This window comes from Procambarus clarkii, chromosome 9 (genome assembly GCF_040958095.1).
Source record: "Procambarus clarkii isolate CNS0578487 chromosome 9, FALCON_Pclarkii_2.0, whole genome shotgun sequence".
Classification (NCBI taxonomy): domain Eukaryota; kingdom Metazoa; phylum Arthropoda; class Malacostraca; order Decapoda; family Cambaridae; genus Procambarus; species Procambarus clarkii.
Window position 1 is genome coordinate 24958326 of NC_091158.1, and position 20103 is coordinate 24978428.

The window sequence follows — 20103 nt, forward strand, 5'->3', positions numbered from 1 at the left end:
CACCTGGTCTTTGTGTGCGGAGCTAACCCCGTGGTCTAGGACCCTGTGCTCCAACTGACCACGTGTAGGAAGTGAGGACGCCTACATCATCATCCAGCAGCAACAGTGGGAGTGTGAGGGTGACGTGTATGTGTGTGTATGTAGCAGGCCCGCATGATTGATGTAAGTACGCTGTTTCCGTTTTGGGTAATAAAACTCTGAAGCTGGGTTCGCCCCCAGTGTTCCGTCTGTCCTCTGTCCCTGTGACCACCTGGTGAGGTGAATGGGAAATGGAGACGTGTGAGTGTACCCTGTTTGCCGTCATCAAGTTGAGGTTGGGCCCAGCTGTGATTTTGACATGTGTGAGGACACCTAGAGACACGGTAGAGTAAAGTGAGTTATTTGCTGCTATTTTCTCTATGTGCCGTGTATGTAATTCGCTGTAATTTGATTCCCTTTTTCAGCAGTGAAAGTGGTAACAGGGAGGTTTCCCTTGGTTATAAATTTTACTGTTGTGTTGTGGTAAAGTGTGAATTATTGGTGGATAATTTACTGGGGGAAGTCATTTAAAAGTTTTGCCGTGAGTGGCAAGGATGTACTGTATTGTACTGTGTTGTACCGTGTGTAAACCGTAGACAAGTTTGACCTTGGTGGAAGGCGTTGTGTACTGTGAAGGATTCCGTGAGAATTAAAGTCAGTTAACGTCACCGGGGGGTCACGATTTACTTAACGAGGTCACTTGTTCGTTGAACATTGTTGTGATTAACGTAGAGACGTGTAAAGGCAACAGTCACAGTGAAATTCACGCAGTGGAGGAATTGTCAAGTGAAGACTAACGTAGTGTTAACGATTTAACGAGCTGTTGTTAATTGATTGGTTAACGTAAGGGGTTGACGGTCTGTTATGATCGGAGTCAATTGCGCTGTAATTAAGCTACTGTAATTCGTTGGACTGATCAGCTCTGTCTGCAGACAGAGTGATTAAGCACTCGTAACTAATTAAAGAGAATTAGTAACTACCACTTAGTGAATTCACCAGGTGTTGATGTTGTTGTTTACACGGAGTGTCTTGTAACCTTGTGTGTGGTACAGTAGTCTACCCTCGTTAAGGTAATCTTGTCGTAAGACCAGAAGTGAACTGTCAGTTGAGAGACAGTACGCTTTGTCAATACTCGTCTGAATTAATAGGCTGTTGTATTCAGTAATTAATTGGGAATTACTCACCGAATGCTTGACTTTCAAGTTGATGTAATTAATTGATTTACGAATTATTGCTGCCATATAAGTGTCGTTGAGACACGTGTGTGTTAACGTAATTGTTTAAATTCAATTAGAGTAACTTTTGTTGTTGATTGTCCTGAGAGACAAGTGTTAACGTAAGATTTTTATAAGGGGTTATCATTCTTGGATTAACTGCCTTGTTACTTGGTACCTCGTTGAGGGCAGCGAGTGCCAGTCAGGTTTTGTGATTAGAGTATTGGTTCACTGGGAAGCCGTGACAATATTGACTGCAAGCTTGCGTCACCAGTGGCACCACTTTGTTCAGTTAGTGTCTTTGTTCAGTCAGCGATGAGTCTGGCCCTAGCTTCGGTAGGGGACGGACGTGTTGCCTAGGCGCTCCAGCAGTTGGTAGTGTTTACCAGTTCGGCTGGTTGGGGGCGGGTGTGTCTCTGCTCACCTGTGCTGACGTGGCATTGCGATGGGGGTCCCTCTCCCCCCTGTCGTCCGGGCTCAGTCTGTGGGACTCGAGTTCTCTGTGCGGGCCGGTTACCCGGAGATTGCGCTGGCTTGTGATTTGCTCTCTGTCCCTGTATTTGAGATTTATGGGGTCGAGTTGGTAACGGCTCGTAGGGCGATTGTGAAATTCACAGAGGAGGTGGCGTATCGCGATTTTCTCCGGCGATACGAGGGGCGGACATTACCCCTGCCAGATGGTGCGGGCACTGTAACCCTCTCTGATAGAAGTGGTGCACTTACGTTAGTGTGCATGGGGCTCCCTTGGAGTTTTCAGAGGGTCTGCTACGGCGGTATTTCGGCCGGTTTGGCGCAGTAGTTAGTGTGAGGGTGAACGTGGTGTCCTCCAGTCCTCTTAAGGGTGTGAGGACTGACATTCTCACCCTGGGCATGAGACTCCGGGCGGATATTCCGTCCTCTGTGCGCCTTATGGGGTACAACGTTCGGGTGTTTTACGCTCGTCAGCCCCGGACGTGTTATCGTTGTGGTCTTTTGGGCCATCTGGCTGCTGCCTGTTCTGCGCCTGCCATTGCACCAGTGAATCTCTTCAGTAAGGAGGATTTTCCGCCGCTACCTGTGGGGGATGATTCGGTGGATGTGGACGTCTCTTCGGCTGAGGAGGTGCCCTCTGTTTCAGCTGTTCCTCCGCCTGTTGCGCGCCCTGTTGTTGTCGCCTCTCCTCCGGTGGTTGTGTCCTCACCTGGTGCTCAGCCTGTTCCGGCTGGTGTTCCTGAGCCTCTTCCGTCTGCCGTCTGCTCGGGCCCCTCGTCTTCCAGTTCTTCCTCTGCTGCGTCTGTCCTGGTCCCTGCACCCTCGCCGTCTGTGCTGGGTGATGGGGTGGCTGCGAAGCCTCCTGCTGTGTGTGGTCCGGTTCCCGCTGTGGTAGAAGCTGCTGCCGTTCTGTGTCGGGCGTCGGTTCGTCCGGCTAGTGGTGCCCGTGCCTCTGGTTCTGCTTCCGGCTCTGACGATATCCGGCCGGAGCCCAAACGTTCCAGGCGTTCGTCTACGGCCTGGGCTGATGTTTGGGACTTTAGTGACTGTGGGTCTTCCGGTGTTGACGGGATGGATCCGGCTGAGTCGTTTTCTCCGCGGTTGGTGGTGGCGGAGGTTTATGTGCCTGCTGGTGCTGATGCCCGTGTCTCGGGGGTGTCTCCTGTTTCTTCCTCGCCCGGGGGCTCTCCGCAGTGGGGTGTGGTGGCTTCTGCTGCCAGGGATGGTGCGGATGCTGGTGCTGGGCGTGGCCTGGTGGTGACTTTACGTAAGGATACGCACCGCCGTGATTCCCTGCAGTCGTCTGGTGGTGTGCCCATGGCCGCTGGTGCCCCTGTGGTCGTGCCCTCTGTTGAGCCCTCTGTCGAGCCCCCTCCTGCGGTGTTGTACCTTGAAGACCTGGAGGCCCGGGTTGCCGAGTTCCTGCTGCTTGAACAGCCGGAGGACTTTTCTGGTGGACGGGTTCCGGGTGTATGGGATCGGGTGGCGGCTACTGGCGTCCGGAGGGACACCGTGTGGGTTCCACGTCTGCGAGTGTTTGTTTCCGAGGTTCTGGTTCGCATGGCGCCCCCGGTGATAGGTCACGCCTCCTGGACAACGTGGCTGCTTTGGGAGGCGTTCAATGTGCGGTTTCCACCGGATATGTTTCCGGGCAAATATGTACGCTGATTTCATGTTACTGTAGTTGTTGTTTTTGTTGGTATTCTTGGTTAGTTGGGTGCTGTGCGAAGTGTCTTGTTATGTTTCTTGATGTACTTTATGTTGTGTTTTATTCCCGGTCCTTCTGGCCAGTGCATGTATGTTGTTGTGTTTGTACCTGTTTTGTTTTCTGGTTTGCGTGGTTTGCTTGTTTATTATTATTGTTTATTTTGGCCTCGCCCTTTGTTTGTTACGGGGCGGATGGTTTGGTGTGAGAGTTTTTATTCCTGTATTGTTTCTGTGCTGTACGTTTGACCTGGTGTTTTCATATTGATTTACCTGTTGTACGTGTTCGTTCTTTATGTTTTGTTTGGAATGTATTGTGATTATCCTGTTATGTTTCCTGTTATGCCTCTTGATGTATATTTTGTTTTATGAAGGTTTTGTTTTGTGATGTTACTGTGAATGCTAGTTTGCCATTGTATTATGTTTTGTGCCTTGATGTATGCTGTATTTTTCTATGCATTTATTGTGTTTTGTTGTGCTATGCTGTCGGCCCTTCTGGCCGGTGGTCTATTGTTTTATTTTGTTCTGTTCTGTATTCTGTGTTGTTTTTATTGTATTTAAATTGCATGCTTTGCATGTAAAAATAAAAAAAAAATTGTTCAGTTAGTGTCATTGTTCAGTCAGCGACGACGGGATAAGGAGACCGTGGGTCCATCAGGCTGTTGATTAGCTGTTCTTGAATGTGCCACTGGAGTGACAGTAAAGTAACGTAAATTCACTGTGTAGTAGTTTTAGTTATTGTTTTGTGAATAAATTGTTTGTTATAGAAAACGGTCGTTTACGTCAAACCTTTCAATATTACTGCCCCACATTTCATGTTCTGCAACGCTTTGCCAGCTTATGTTCATATCAAGTCTGTATCTAAAGCTCGAGTCCATTGCACAGTACCACACTTCTATAAATAAGAAATGAGAATCCGTCGGCTACCCTTTATTAGTTGTCAAACTAGGAGGAGCCAGCGACCTAAGTGACAGGTGTTACCCGGGTGGTTTCGCCTGGCGGTTTGCTCCCGCAGCCCCTTGATCTTAGGCTTTAAGATTAAATATCTGCCACTGGCAGCTCTTGCTGTTTAAAGAGACTGGTGTCCCAGCAACTACGTACCGGGCAACGGATTCCAGTGTCTCAACAGGAGAAGCTGAACGAGAGCACACACGACGGCCGTTAGGAGAGCGATGGACATCCGCCTGCACCGACAGGCGGCGGGAAGAGCCGATAGATGGAGGAAGAGGATGGGAAGGAGGATCGGAGGGAGACGAGGAAGAAGACACAGGAGATATGACAGACCAGGTAGAAAGAAGGGGAACCCCAGGCAGAGGACCATGAGCGGGACCCCTCAAGACAGAACGCAAAGGAACAAAGGAGGGGGCAGAGGGCGTATCAGACTCCAAGGCCCAGAAACGGTTGTGAGTCTGAGGAAGGAGGGAAGGACGAGGAGAGGAAGAGCGCAACACACAAGCATAAGAGACGTTAGCATAAGGCGGGAGCCGGCAAACCTGGCGCCTCGCCTCAGGAAAAGATAAACCCCGGTGCTTCAAGTTGAGGACGGCCGCCTCAAGCTTGTAATGGATACAGGCACGGGAGAAGGTAGGATGGGCCTCACAGCAGTTGAGGCAGCGAGCTTGGGAAGAAGTGCACTCCGACTTAGAGTGACCTTCACCCCCACGCAAAGGACAGAGAGAGACAGTCCCAAAGCAGCGGAGGGCACCATGCCCAAACCTCCAGCACTTGTTACAAAGTCGAGGAGAAGGAATATACTCCTGGACAGAGCACCTAGCACCAGCAAGAATGACAGAGGATGGAAGGGTCCTACCATCAAAGGTGATCTTCACAACACGAAGGGGTTGACGTCGACGACCACGAGGGGAACGAGTAAACGAGTCAACCTGGAGGACAGAACGGCATTGTGCATCAAGGATATGCCGAATATCATCGTGGCAATCCTGCAGATTCCGAACACCGGTTGCAACATGGGGTGGGAGGAGAATAGTGTCAACACTGGCATTCATCCGAACGTTCTTGGAGACCCGAACAGGGATCTCGCCAAGGCAAGATAAGGCAGCCAAGCGGAAAGCTGCATCCTGAGAAGGAGCAGCAACGACACGTGTACCAAGACGAGTGGGGTTGAAGGTAACAGACGCATCCACGGAATCTACAAGATGCCGGTGAAGGCAGAAATCGTCAGGAGGCGCAAAATCAAGAGGGAGGAGATCAAAGTATTTGGCCCATGAAGCGGGACCAAACAAGGCCTGATACGCATCAGTACGGGAAGGAATCGAGCGAGTGCGGCCGGGGCGCGAACAGCGTTGAGAACCCCCAGAGAGAGAGGGGTCAAAAGGCGCAGTAGTCACAACGAGAGACTTAGCCGCACCAGGGGACGAAGTGGTCACCACTGGGGGCTGGAGGCTCAACCCAATCACAGAGGAGGGAGGGGAGCTGGGGGAAGAAGTCAGGATGGTCAAAGGAGGAGCAAGGTCGGGGCCCAACGCAGCGGAGGCTACAGAGCCCGGTCTTCCAAGACAGGCCGACTCGGGGGCTTGGTCGCCCACCCCACGACCCCGACAGGGTACATCAGAAACATTTAACGACATAGTTACGAAGAGTGATAAGTTCATTCACGAATGTGGCCCCATACCCACCATGGAGCCACAATTAGAGGCAGGACACCCAACAGGCTGTCCTGCCTCTAATTGTGGCAGGACACAATTATCATGCCGGGGCCCCCTAGGGGTGCGTCATGAGTATACGCCCCACAAACGCCACCTTAAGAACCGTCAGTCCATTGAGATCGGGTTCAGCGACGAAAGGGGGATTGACAATAAAAGGTTCCCCTCGCTCGAGACGTTGGGTACAACAGTTCTACGGGTGCAAGAGTATGCCTCCTCAAGCACCCGGGCGTCAAAATAGAAGAAGTCCAAAGAAATAATTCAAAACAAGCAAAAGGTCAGCAGGAAATGACAAGCAGATAGGAGAAGAGGGGGGAGAAAAACGAAACCTAATGAAAAGGAAAAGCGACCTGGCACAATTAGAGAAGACAGCAGCAGGAGTGCAAGGCCATAAAAGGACAGAGGACTGTTCCACGGAACATCACACTCCGGCAGCCGTCCACGAAGCCCCCTCACGACGCCAACGGGCCGGATGGGGAGGGGGCAATCGGGAAGAGGAAGAACACAGAGAGAACGTGACCAGCCACCACGCTACTCGGACGCCATTAGTACCGTGCAACAGAGATCTACGTTTCGATCTTGCTAACAGTTTGTATTTCGCTCCCACGACTAACAGAGCAGTGCCACGTCACTTGGCACATCTAGGAGGTGTCTCAGGAACCAATAATTACTCCAACCCACAAGTAACGTCTTATCATGACAGCTGAAGACGAGGGATCTGGAATCGTTCCTACATCAATGGATACTCAGCCCGGCAACTAACCATTTCTAAACTATAATATTGTGCACATTTTTATATTTAGATTAATTGTCGTTAGGCTGTGAAATTGCCAACAAAATCCCATACGTTTAATTTCCAAATTTATTCTGCTTTATTGGAATATAAATTGCATAATTATTTACTTAAGATCTCTGCAATAATAATAATATTCTGTAGGAATATATTTCGTAATTCAGGATGTACTTGTAGTTACCATTAGTGGATTTCTACAATGTAATTGCCTTCCAGCTCTGAGTCGACGTCAACCGAGGTGCTAGGCTTCCCCACCTTCACGTGCAACAATTTACCCCATGCAAAACGTCGTCGGTGGAGCGTGGCAACTGATGACACCTTTCTAGTTTTACAGCTAAGCTGTTCATGTTTATCCGTAGTAATAACTCTGTAGTTATATTAGTGATCTCCCGAGATCAATTATACTAACCCATTGATTTACCATATACTGTACTATTCTATCCAGTAGTATATTGAGGTGCATTTACCTCTGATTAATGTTATATAATCAACCTTATTTACTTTCATAATTTATTTACTCTGGCGAAGAACCAGCATCAGAATAATGCTAGGGATGCATTAATCTTTTAGCATGTAACCCCCCAATTTTGTGCAAGTTAATTTGACTCCCTTTTCATAAGAAATACAGTTTCACTAAGATCCATAGGACACTAGTTCTTAGTATCAGTTTAATCCATTGTCTCATTTTGTTTTCCACTTTTTCTCAAAAAGTGGTGGTCCTTCACAGCTATCGAATTATTTTCTTTTAATTACAAAATATTGGTGTCAGATTTTCCCACACCATTTGGGGTAAGGATCTCCTCATGATTGGAGCAACCCTTGCTTTTGATGTGAGCAAAAATGATTGTGTACTATTAACTAAGTAGGCTGCAGCTCCGTACGCTTTACCAGAGGCATCGCAGAAGACGTGCAAATTGGTGGGCAAGTTTTGTCTTGAGGCATTACGAGGAAATTTCAAAACACGTAATTGATTGAAATCCGTTGTGAGTGTTTGCCATTTATCTTGCAACTCAATTGAGAATGGATCATCCCATCCCATATTTTTCTGCCAGCATTCCTGCATGAGGAGTTTGCTCTTTATTAAAATAGGCTAAGTAAGCCCAAAGGGTCAAATGGTTGAGTGACATACGAGAGCAATTTTCTCATGGTGAGGGGTGAATTATTTGTTTATACTAACTTGACATTCATCTCGGCGGTAACTGTGTTCCATTCCATGCCCAAAACTTTTAATTGATTAGGCTCCCGATAATCAGGAAACACTTTCTCGGTCATCTGGTTTAATTGTTTATTGTTTGAAGCCCATGATTGCAGTGGCATATTGGCTCCGAGCAACTCATGTTTAGCCTCATGGTAAATTTCTACCAATTTAATTTTGTCATTAGTAGTTACCTGGAAGTTGTCTATGTACAAGTTGTCACTAATTTTGGCTTTGTAAGGGCTATTCGAATTCTTCAAATGTGTATCTAACATTGCTTGAAGTAGAAACGGTGAAGAGGTAGCCCCGAATAGCACAGCAGCAAACATGTAGGTGATGATGTCATTATTAGGAACCTGTGGGTCCTTGATCCAGAGAAATTTGGTAAAAATCACGAGCCTCTTCTTGTAAGCCTATTCTAAGGAAAGCTTTACTGATATCAGCAGTATAAGCGAAAAAACCAGTGTGGAATCGTAAAAATACATCTTGCAGCCTTTGTGTTTGGCTAGGTCTTGTTTGGAGACACTCATTCAAGGACATGCTGCTTCCTTTACTGTGGCACTGCAGTTTAGGACTATTCGTATCAGTGTCGTCACTTACTCTTTTACTACAGAGGGATGGGGTAAATAGTGATCTGTCTTATGGTCATCATTATCAACAACTTCAATAAATTTACTGTCGAGATGTTGTTGAATTAATTGGTGATACATATTTAATTTATCAGGCTGTTTCTGAAGCCGTATTAATTGAGACTTTAATTGAGAGGCTGCCGTGAAATAATTAAGTGGAAGTTGGGGATGATTCAACTTCCATGGTAGTCTCACCCAGTATTGTTTGTCTTTATAGACAACTGTATCCAGATATTGCTGATAAGTCCATGTATCATCAGGACTTGGTTTGTCAGGGACAATACCTAAAGTGTCTAGATTCCACAATTTAAATACAGGTAGATCATACTCATTATCATCAGATATGTCTCTGAACTATAGGGGTGACAGTTCTGAGCCTAGTCACGCCACTATTGAACTGTTTGGTAATTGACACAGATTTTTGTTGGAAAAGCACCAGTCCTGTCAGCAATTTGCCTCCAGCTGATGACAACAAATTCATTCCTAGTTGTTGGGTGCATCCCGTAATAAATCTGTAATAATAGTCGGCTCCAATAAGGATACCAACGTCTGTGAGGCAATCAGAATTTATTTTATAATCCGCTAGCCTCATGCGGTTATGTCTGAGATGTTTTACAATGTGAGCAAGCCCTGTAACCTGTAGGTCTGAAGGAAGCTTGTCCACTACTACAGCTTGTATTGAGTTAGTGGAAGATCCGAGTCATACCAGTAACTTGACTACTTGGTATTCACGAGGTCCACTATTTGTCAAGAAACCAGAGATGTTTACTTTCACACGTTTGGCAGGTTTTAATTTCAACTGCTCAACTAAATGTTGTGTGATAAAAGTCTTCTGGGAGCCTTGATCGAAAAGATCTCTCGTATTAACTCTAGACTTCTTGTTAACCAGTTTAAGTTGTGCTGCAGGCAGAGTAGTATTGTTGCCTGACTCAGTTGCAAGTACATTAATTTCTTAGTGTACTTTGCAGTATTGAACTGTGGTAGAATTCGTAGAATCCTCCCAAAGTGTTGTAGATTGTGATTGAGATGGTGCCTTTCTACATTAGGCATAATGATGTGTACCCTTGTTTCAGCTACTGCACAATCGTAGAAGGACTACACATTTACTAGGTTCATTAGAACCCATGCACTTTGTGTATCTATACAATTTTTGCAGGCGTTTAATCCTAGAATTAAAGTTAGGATAAACATTACATTTATAAGTGACATGCTCTTGTTCACATAACAGACACTTTCTCTCTCTTGCTGAGTTTGTTTTCTTGGTAGACACATCAACTACAGTCTCAGAGGGAAATACCTATGTTACCACTCCTCTTTCCAGTTGATGGAGCAATCCTAGTCTTAAATTTACTAGACATTCAAAGTCGGTTTTGGTTTAACTGAATTATCAGTATTAGGTTGCTTAGACTCAGGTTTAATTGTATCATGAGTTTTTAACCTGTTAACCGTGATTCTTAACCCCTCAAATATTTGATCGAGAGTGAGAAACTCGATTTTGATGTGTGAGCAGATTTCTGCTAAAATGTTTCGAGGTAATTTCCTCTGTAAAAGCAACTTAATAGACCATTCAGAAGCTGGTACATTAACTTTAGTACCTAACGCTTTCACTAGTGACTCTACTTCCAACCTAAAGCTTTGAAGGGAGTCTGGTCGGTATTTGGTGCAATTCAGATCCAACAATTGATAATACAGGTTAGCTATACATAACTCTTTGTTGCAATAATTCAACTTTAACAGTTTGATAGCTTCCTCATAATTACTCTCAGTGAGAGCTAAGTTATTTATGACCTTTTTAGCCTCCCCTTTGAGAAGGCTGTTCAGGTAAGAAAATTTTAGCCTCCCCTTTGAGAAGGCTGTTCAGGTAAGAAAATTTAGAAACCTTATCAATAGAAGGTTTTGCATGTATATGGACTTCAAATGAAATCCAAAATGTTTCCCAGTTTTCTTCATCCAGTCCTGCAAATGTAGGCACGTCTAAAGTAGGTAAACAGGCCTCAGGTAGCTGTACACTGGATTGAGACACAGTAGTATTTGCATTTAATTTATGTTGACTTACTATATTAAGTAGAACATTAAACTTATCTTGGGTGTCATTTTCATATTGAGATGTTTCAGCTATAGCTTGATCTATTTCATCAGGCTCAGCTTCTGCTGTATTTAGTATATCGATATAAGAACTGATTGTAGATTTGACTTGATCAAATTTGTGATCAGCTACTCTCAGTGATATTTCTAATTGATTGTAATCAATGGGAGTTGCTTTAGATAATGCTTCAAAATTATTGGTCAGTCTTGTTAAGTGACCTTTAAGGCCAATATAGGTTCTCCTTAATTTCTCAGGAGTAGCCATGGTGGCTTTAAGTTCAAGTTTCATAGGACTTGAATAAGTGTTGCTAATGTAGCTTGGGTACTTACTCATTAGTTGGCAAATAATTTGAAGATACCTAAATTATTCTGGCTAAATTGTACTCTACCTCATTCTGGGGTTAAATGCACCTACCTAACTACAAGTAGCTAAGATTTGAGTGATACTTGAATATCACTATTGGAATTTCTCCTGGCTAGCTCTTCATTATCACCATTCGATGGAATAGTGAGCATTCAGTAGCACTCAAAAATATACACAAAAAAAGTGAATACACAATAAATGGTTTATATATCCCACCCTAATCAGGGTCAGCACAATAGTAAATATAATGTACTTAGAACCCACCCTGTTTTAGGGTCAGCACAATAGTAAATAATATAATGTACACTACTGACTAGTTCTAGACAAGTTGAATAATTTCTACTAAAGAAAACTACTAAGTTATTTAGTCTACATATGTTCTTAACTCAGCACAGTCACAGTCTAAATTACTTCCCAGTAAAGGTTGGCATAAAATTAATTAACGGTGCAGTAATGTGAATATAATTGTGCTGTGTTTTTGGGTTTTTAGATTTTGTAATATATAAATGTGCACTTGCACACACAAGTGAAAATTATGAAATATATACAGCTAATTTTGGCTTGCTAGCTACAACCTCTTGTCATGGTTGATTGTGTTGACCAATTTTTCAACTACATGTGACCTAGACTCACCTGACAGGTGTACACCATCTCTTGCCAGGTTTTGCCTGTATAGTCTGGTTGTAAATTGTATATAAGTTATAAGCTGTTGCTCCTGGTGACCTGAAGATTCTTTCCTCAGTGTGAGGTACAGGTCTGAGTGTTGTGGGCAACTGACTGTGTCCCACTAGTGCCACCTTATGCATGAGGTATAGACAAGCAAATATTATAAATTGGTGTGGGTTAGGCTAACATATGTTATGCACTGTTGGTAACCACAGATAAGGAAATATGTTTAACCTAAATTACTACACAATGAGATTAGTAATGATTAATTATAATTCATCCAGTTCGAAGTCGACCAAAATGTTGGGCATCTGGGACTTTAACTCAAATGTAAGAATATTTAATTAAGAGAATCAATATACTCGAAGGACCACCCACTTTTGACAAAAGAGGGAAAACAAATAAAAGAATTATAAGACAAACACTGTAGAACCAGTGCCTGTGTATGTTAGATTATTTAACACTTATTAAAAGAGAATGAATGGACTGTAATAATAATTAATTGAGAGTTAAAATCCTCAAACATCAACATTGGGGGATATTACTAGAAATTCATATATATCTAGGAACTGGTGTGGGTCGTCACTTCAGTTCATTAATGATCTAGAGGTTATCTTGAGATGATTTCGGGGCTTTAGTGTCCCCGCGGCCCGGTCCTCGACCAGGCCTGCACCCCCAGGAAGCAGCCCGTGACAGCTGACTAACACCCAGGTACCTATTTACTGCTAGGTAACAGGGGCATAGGGTGAAAGAAACTCTGCCCATTGTTTCTCGCCGGCGCCCGGGATCGAACCCAGGACCACAGGATCACAAATCCAGCGTGCTGTCCTCTCGGCCGACCGGCTCCCTATGGGTGATGTTAGTAAACGTTATAGAATCTTGAATTGAATGTAGATTCTAAAAGATTATGAGATAATAAAAGATCAAATCTATGAAATATTACCAAATCCTAGAAAATAATAAGTGCAAACTTATTGAGCAGTAAATTATTGACTTATATTACTCCTCTTGAATATTATATGCATAAAAACATATTAGAAATAATAATGGTAATAGTCAAATATTCTGCAAAATGTGACTTATGGGTTAGCTGTGAGACGACTTCACTAAACCCATTTCACTACTCATAGTCGTGATCACATCGTCCAAATAAGGAAGAAACACCTGTGGTGAACATCGTAGGTGGAGGAAGGAATGCTTGGTTCGTCCTCGCCTACACGCTGTAATCAGGGAAAATTGAATAACATTTGACTAGGCTAGAAAATTATTCCAATATTCACAGAAATTGGAAAATAAAGTTGAATGAAACTAACGTTGTTTGTGGTCGGTGTATATCCTAATGACAGGCTACCCACAGTAATAAACTATAGAATGATGCATCAAACTACAATATATACTTAACGTAGGTATATTGGAACACTTAGGCCTGCCGGTATCACTTCTGCCAGTCCCAGACGTTCACTGCTGTGTACGATTAATTGCGGGATGTGACTGTCTTTGTAGACGCGTAATTGAACAGGTTCTAGTACTGTACGACCACGTGATCTTGATACAATGGCTGCCGTCTGTAGAGGCACGTGCACACGTCACGGAGCCCTATGCTTGAAAGACGCCTCCCTCATGCCCCGACGCCCGATCACGCATGTGCAGAGATGCTCATAGCGATCCCGGACTTAAACCAATTCGGTTTACTATAAATTATTTGGGGAAACGAAGGAGTACAATTTAAACTATCGTCACCAATAAATATATTGGATAATAATACCTTTTCTCGTAAGGCAATTGATCTAATTAACATTGCACAAATTGAACGAGAAGGGTTGAAGTGTATTTATTTTACGCCACAGTAATATTTTACTGGAATAATTAATTTGGTTAAATAGTCGAGCTCAGTACGCATAAGCATGCAAAATTGTTATTTCTTTCATAATGAACAATAATTTTAGAAAGAAAGAGTAATTAACTGAACTCTATATATCTCCAACATGTGTGGGAGACTTCATAATTATGCCTTACTATGGAAACGCTAAGGCTATTAACTTTACGTGTTAGTGTTATTAGTAAATATTAATATTAGGAGTTAAGGAAAATAATCTGTTGGTTATTTCCAACAACTGCTACATGTGCTTACCACAGAATTCGTAACTCGAGGGCATTCAACTCCGGCCCTCCAAGATGGCGTCCTCTAAGACGTCCAATAAAGTTTCTTTAAGACTGCCTCACAGCTCTTCTGCTCCTAACTTGAGTACACGGAGTCGCCCAGCAGGCTCCACAACTCCACAGCAGGTTCCGCCTGCTTGCTTCCTTCCTCTTGAAGAAGCAACAGAAATAGAGTTCCACAAAGGCACGACCGACACACTTCGAGATCGCCTCTAATTATTAAAATCACAGAGAAATGGTGTACAAAGGACTCTTATAGCTTCCTCACACTTGACATCAAGTAGTCTTCATTTCAACACTAATACAGGAGACGATATTCTCCCTCTTCTCAGGAGATCAAGAAAGTACAACCAACTCTGACGACTGCTGTAGCTCAAGTGAGGTCACTACGCCATGCTAGTGTCACGTCATGTCTCCAAAGTATCGACATCTCATTTCCTGTCACTTATTTAAATGCCCATTCTCTGCTAGCTAGTATTCTTAAATTATTCACTGACGTGTATTATATATTTTATATATACATCTTTCCTCTGACCTCTCAATCAGGTCCAGAATGCAGAATAACTCTCACTGGGGTAGACTTGTTCCACCCAGGCTACCTGGAGTCATAACATTATATAGGTTCTTTAGCACGGCTATTTTCAATTACAATACTGAATAACGACCTGAATTTATAATTTATGAATTAACAACACAGAAGATTGTGGTCTTCCCAAGCGCCTGACCTCCTTGACCCAAGAATAGTCATGATGACAGCCGAGCCAGATCGAAAGATTCCCCTATTCTAAATGACATGAACTGTCTCTTTGACAACATACAAGACTGGATCTTTACTCTAAATTCATGTTAAACAAACATAAGTACTTAAACAAGAGATGTTATTACTACCAGATTCTTTAAGGCATGAATTCTTCTAAATTGATGAATCATCCTCACAAGCAAGATATGACAATCGTGCTTGAACCCTCCAGCGCTCTGATCCTCCCTGGGAATGAACAATTTACCAACTCCCAGGTACCAAACTCCCTTTGCCTCTCAGAACTAGAATATGCTCCTGTTATTCATTACAATACATTTAAATACAAGACTACATCACCTAAATTGACATTTAAAATGTTACAACCCTCTGTGCAAGTAGATTTAATAAACCTTGTCTTTTAATAGCATAAAAACATGATATCTTATCCTAACCAATTACTTTATAGCAAATAATTTTAACCACTGCCTCAAATAAAATATATCCCTCCTAAAAATCACTACATTGAGCAGATTGCATCACGATAACCATAAAAATGCAGATCCCAGCACATGCATCTTTACAGTCAGGCTGACAGTCCAGCACATGCATCTTTACAGTCAGGCTGACAGTCCAGCACATGCATCTTTACAGTCAGGCTGACAGTCCAGCACATGCATCTTTACAGTCAGGCTGACAGTCCAGCACATGCATCTTTACAGTCAGGCTGACAGTCCAGCACATGCATCTTTACAGTCAGGCTGACAGTCCAGCACATGCATCTTTACAGTCAGGCTGACAGTCCAGCACATGCATCTTTACAGTCAGGCTGACAGTCCAGCACATGCATCTTTACAGTCAGGCTGACAGTCCAGCACATGCATCTTTACAGTCAGGCTGACAGTCCAGCACATGCATCTTTACAGTCAGGCTGACAGTCCAGCAATTACCCAATGCCTCTGAAAACCAAAACATCCTATCCTCTGACCTGATATGACTAAATGCAATATCCCTAATCTTTCCGCAAAATCTAGCTAGCAAAAATCATTAGCCATCCACGTGTTCCATTTAGAACATAAGACAACAATTTAAAAAACTTATTGAATTTCAGTCTTCAGGAGAGGAACACTGAACTCCTCAAAGTTCATCTATGTGTTCCACTCACCCTTTTATTCACAATTTAATATACACATGACATTCTCTGAGCTTATCCAAAAAAATACAATATGTCTTTATTAAATATTCTACTAACTACTATTACAGGTCACAACAATAAAATGTGCACCCTCGACCAACTAAGAGTGTCAGTGTTTATTTGGTTCGCCCCTCTTGCTTCAAAACATAAAACAAGAATTGACACAAAATTTTTCTAGTTCCTCTTTTTCTAGGTAACGTGCAATGTCGTCACACTAAACAGTTTTATGTTAAAAAATTTTGTGTTTCCTTCCTCCAGAATTTTACCATACTAATTTCCTTGATTTCAACATTTAAACACTATTTTTCCAGACTCACGTTCCTAGGTATTCAGAAACATTATATTAATACCATTAAGCATTTATAACATTTACTTTTACTTGTCCCCAATTGTTCACGAACACACAAAAAAATCGGCAATGATGTAAGAAGACTGACGTGTAGTCGATGTCGTTCTGGCTTCTTCCAATCGTTGATGTAGTGATTCCTGGTCCTCTTGTACTCCATTCCAGTTTCCGACAGTCTTGATAGAAATTTGATAGCAACAGTTGACCACAGTAGAGCAGGACTGGGCGTACTAACAGTGTCTCACGACGGAAGTGGTGTCAGAGGGTTGTTGAGGCGGGTGGTGTGTTTACAGAACAGTGGTGTGTTTGTTTTATTGGCTTGGATAACGACTTTAGTCATCATGGCTCACGTCGTCTCAGGCGTTTCTTGATGTCACAAGGTTACTAGGCCATAAACACCATTTCTGAATACCCTCGTACCGTTGACTTAAGGCCCAAGAAGGCAATTTTGCGTCCTTCTATGGCCATTCACGGTACTCTGAAGGGAGTCCGTGCCCTTATCCCTGTGACCGCCTTTGTTCTGCATTACTGTTATCCAAACGACGTAATCATCGACCTTCCGACGAGAAAATGAGTACTGCTACTGACTCGTTCCTTCACTGACCTCTTCTACAAGCATTTCTGGTCTGGCTGCAGTCTTGACGACGCAGTTGGTGGGTAGTGATGACAACGAGACAGCTACCACCCGATGGTGTTAAACGTTAGACATCTGGTGACTGCTTCAATGTGGACAGCATACTGGCCCTGACAACCTCGTTAGTGACGCGAGATGTCGGCCGGGTGACTGGTGTAATTTCACCCACCCCGAAGTAACCAATTGGCAAGTAACTGGGTCTTGTGGGGGAGGACTTTGTGTAACATGCCTCCCCCCTTGATCTTCTCAGACTAGGGTGGTCATCCCACCCTGCTAAAGAGACCTTGGGTTCACGTGTGACTGGGACAACTGGGCAGGTGTACAATTCAAACCTGGGAAAAGACAGACAACAACATGGCGGAAGCATGAATATAACTCTGGGTTTGTTGAAAGTTGGAAACCCCAGAGCAAGGTAAAAGTCTGCTTCCTGAGTTAAGCACAGTTAATAAATCCACAACATTGCCTCTACAGGAAAATTTAATGAATTTTAAATGATACTAACTAAGGGAGTTACTTTAACTTTTACTGTACAGTGCAAGATCTTGTTACCATGGGGTGACGAGAGTGCACTTAACTACTGAAGAGAGTTGACAGAGGGTCATCCTCTCCCCCTGACTCGTCACTTGAGTCATCAGTCAGCACCCCTGGGTCAAGAATTAGACTTGTTGGAGGCAATTCTAGTTCCTCCCTACCACGACAAATTTTCAACTTATTAATTTTAACAGTTTTTTCCTCCTGATCCTCAAATACTCCCATTATGACAAAATTTACACGGCCTGCTCTCTTAATTACTCTATACGGCCCCTGACTGGCGGATGGAGCTTCATTGACTCTCAAGACAAGGCTACCCTCCTTCAATTCCAGAGGCCTTCATTTCGTGTCATAATAGTGAGCATATCTATCCAGTGCTTTACTTGAAGCCACCGCTACAACCAAGCATTCCTCATTTTATTGAGAACATCTAAAGCATAGTCCTCTCCATATGCAACTTTATGTCAATTAAGCAGACCTGAAGGGAAATTGCATGATTGACCAGTGAACAAAAGAAGGGGTTGGGTATTAATAGACTGGTGGGATAGCAATATTCAAAGCTAGATGAACATAGGGCTGGTGTTCGTTCCATGAGCTTGCATCGCGTTCAGCAAGGATTGCAAGCATATCCTTAACTGGACGATTGGTACGTTCTGTCATCCCGTTCGCCAGAGGATGGTATGCTGTTGTAAAGGCTGAGGCTGTCTCCATTATCTTACAAACTTCCCTAAATATATTCCCATTAAATTCCTTACCTCGGTCAGAAACTAAAACTTTAGGTTTGCCAAAGGCAGTTACGAACCTATTCAAGAATGCTCGGGCAACAGTACGAGAATCGTTTTGAGCGATGCCGATCAAGGTGGTGTATTTGGATAGATGATTCACTAATACCAACACGTAATGATTGCTTGAATGGCAGAAATGGAGATCAATCAAATCGGCCCCCACTCGATCTAGAAGTTCCGAAATCTCTGGAAATTCTTGTAGTGGGGCTTGTATCTTATGAGCACCTTTTCTCTTCTGGCAATTAGAGCAACTCTTGACGTACTTAATTACCTCCGACAACATACCCGGAAAATAAAAGTGACTTCGCTTTCAAGTAAGTTTTATAAATCCCCGGGTGACCTGCAATCTTTGATGCGTGTGCCAGTTTTAATGCTTATGATCTTAATTCGTCTGGAATAACTAGGTGGAATATTGCTCGGTCTGCCTGACTATAAACATAACATATTACTACTTCCTTTAACATAAAGTCATGTGTTGGTAATTTACGGTTTTTGGAAGGATGTTTTCTTCCCTTCCAAATGTAAAATAATGTCCTTCCACCTGGGCTCGTTTATCTGGAACTCCCTCATCCTAACACTGGCAATACCCTCAATATTTACACTTACGTTATTAGCAGCAATGTTCCTGCTTAAGGTGTTTGGTACTACATGTGACGGTCCAGGCTTAAAAAGTATCTGGAATGAGTGTGCAGACAATTCATGAGACCAGCGCGACATCCGTAGGCCTGGGACTGTGTGGCCTGGGACTGTGTGGCCTGGGACTGTGTGGCCTGGGACTGTGTGGCCTGGGGCTGTGTGGCCTGGGACTGTGTGGCCTGGGACTGTGTGGCCTGGGACTGTGTGGCCTGGGGCTGTGTGGCCTGGGACTGTGTGGCCTGGGGCTGTGTGGCCTGGGACTGTGTGGCCTGGGGCTGTGTGGCCTGGGACTGTGTGGCCTGGGACTGTGTGGCCTGGGACTGTGTGTCCTGGGACTGTGTGTCCTGGGACTGTGTGGCCTGGGACTGTGTGGCCTGGGACAGTGTGGCCTGGGACTGTGTGGCCTGGGACTGTGTGGCCTGGGACTGGGTAGTCTGGATTGAGGATGTTGTTGGATGGGTTGGGGTGTTAAGGTTGGTATTGGTGTTGTGGTTGTGGGGATGGTTGAGGTTGATGTTGTGGTTGTGATGATAGTTGATCTTGATGTTGCGGTTGTGATGATCGCTGAGCTTGATGTTGTGATTGTGGTTGTGGTAAAGGTTGAGGTTGATATTGTGGTTGATATTGTGGTTGTAATGATAGTTGATGTTGTGGTTGTGGGTGTGGTTGTGGTTGATGTTGTGGTTGTGGGTGTGGTTGTGGTTGATGTTGTGGTTGTAGTTGGTGTGATGTTTGTGTTGATGGTTGAATTTGTTTTTTTGGTTGAAGTTGGTAAGATGGTTGTTGTTGATGTTGTGGTAGTAGTGTTGCTTGAGGTTGTGCCTGTTGGTAGTCTGGTACATATTCTGGTACATGTTGTTCTAATTGTACTGGTTGCGGGTCTTGTTACCCACTTTGCTGAGTGGGACGCCATACCACGTGAAACGACACTCCCTGTCCGTCACCCTGTAACCCTTGTTGGAGTGGAGTCGATGTTGTAGGTGGGGGAACCCACGACGGCTCTCTCCGTTCTTGGGACCAACCCACTAAGGACTCCCCACTAATATCCCCCACCTGAATGTGATTCCCCAATTACATTCAGGACACTTGGTGCCGTCGCCCGAGTGTCCCTGAGTCCACCTGTAATGTCAGCCAGGCTACCTGAGCGGCCTACCCGACACGGGTAATATCAGCAGGGGGGTCCATCCACGAAACGTGCTCCTCCCAGGGGCTCCTACTGACTAGGTCCCGTCTGGATTGAACATCATCGGAATTTCGTGGTGCACAATTCTCCTTGTA

The 20103-nt window shown here is 44.1% G+C and overlaps 1 protein-coding gene across 1 annotated transcript; it reads right to left on the reverse strand.

Annotated features, from left to right (window-relative positions):
- Window positions 1-18833: 18833 nt before the first annotated feature.
- On the reverse strand, window positions 18834-19679 carry LOC138362847 (putative uncharacterized protein DDB_G0285119). The gene has a single exon (XM_069321417.1). It carries the CDS (start codon window positions 19677-19679, stop codon window positions 18834-18836), a length of 846 nt encoding a protein of 281 aa, XP_069177518.1.
- Window positions 19680-20103: the final 424 nt, after the last annotated feature.

Excerpts from the sequence above, each read along its gene's own strand:
- LOC138362847 (XM_069321417.1), bottom strand. The coding sequence starts at position 19,679 with ATGTACCAGAATATGTACCAGACTACCAACAGGCACAACCTCAAGCAA.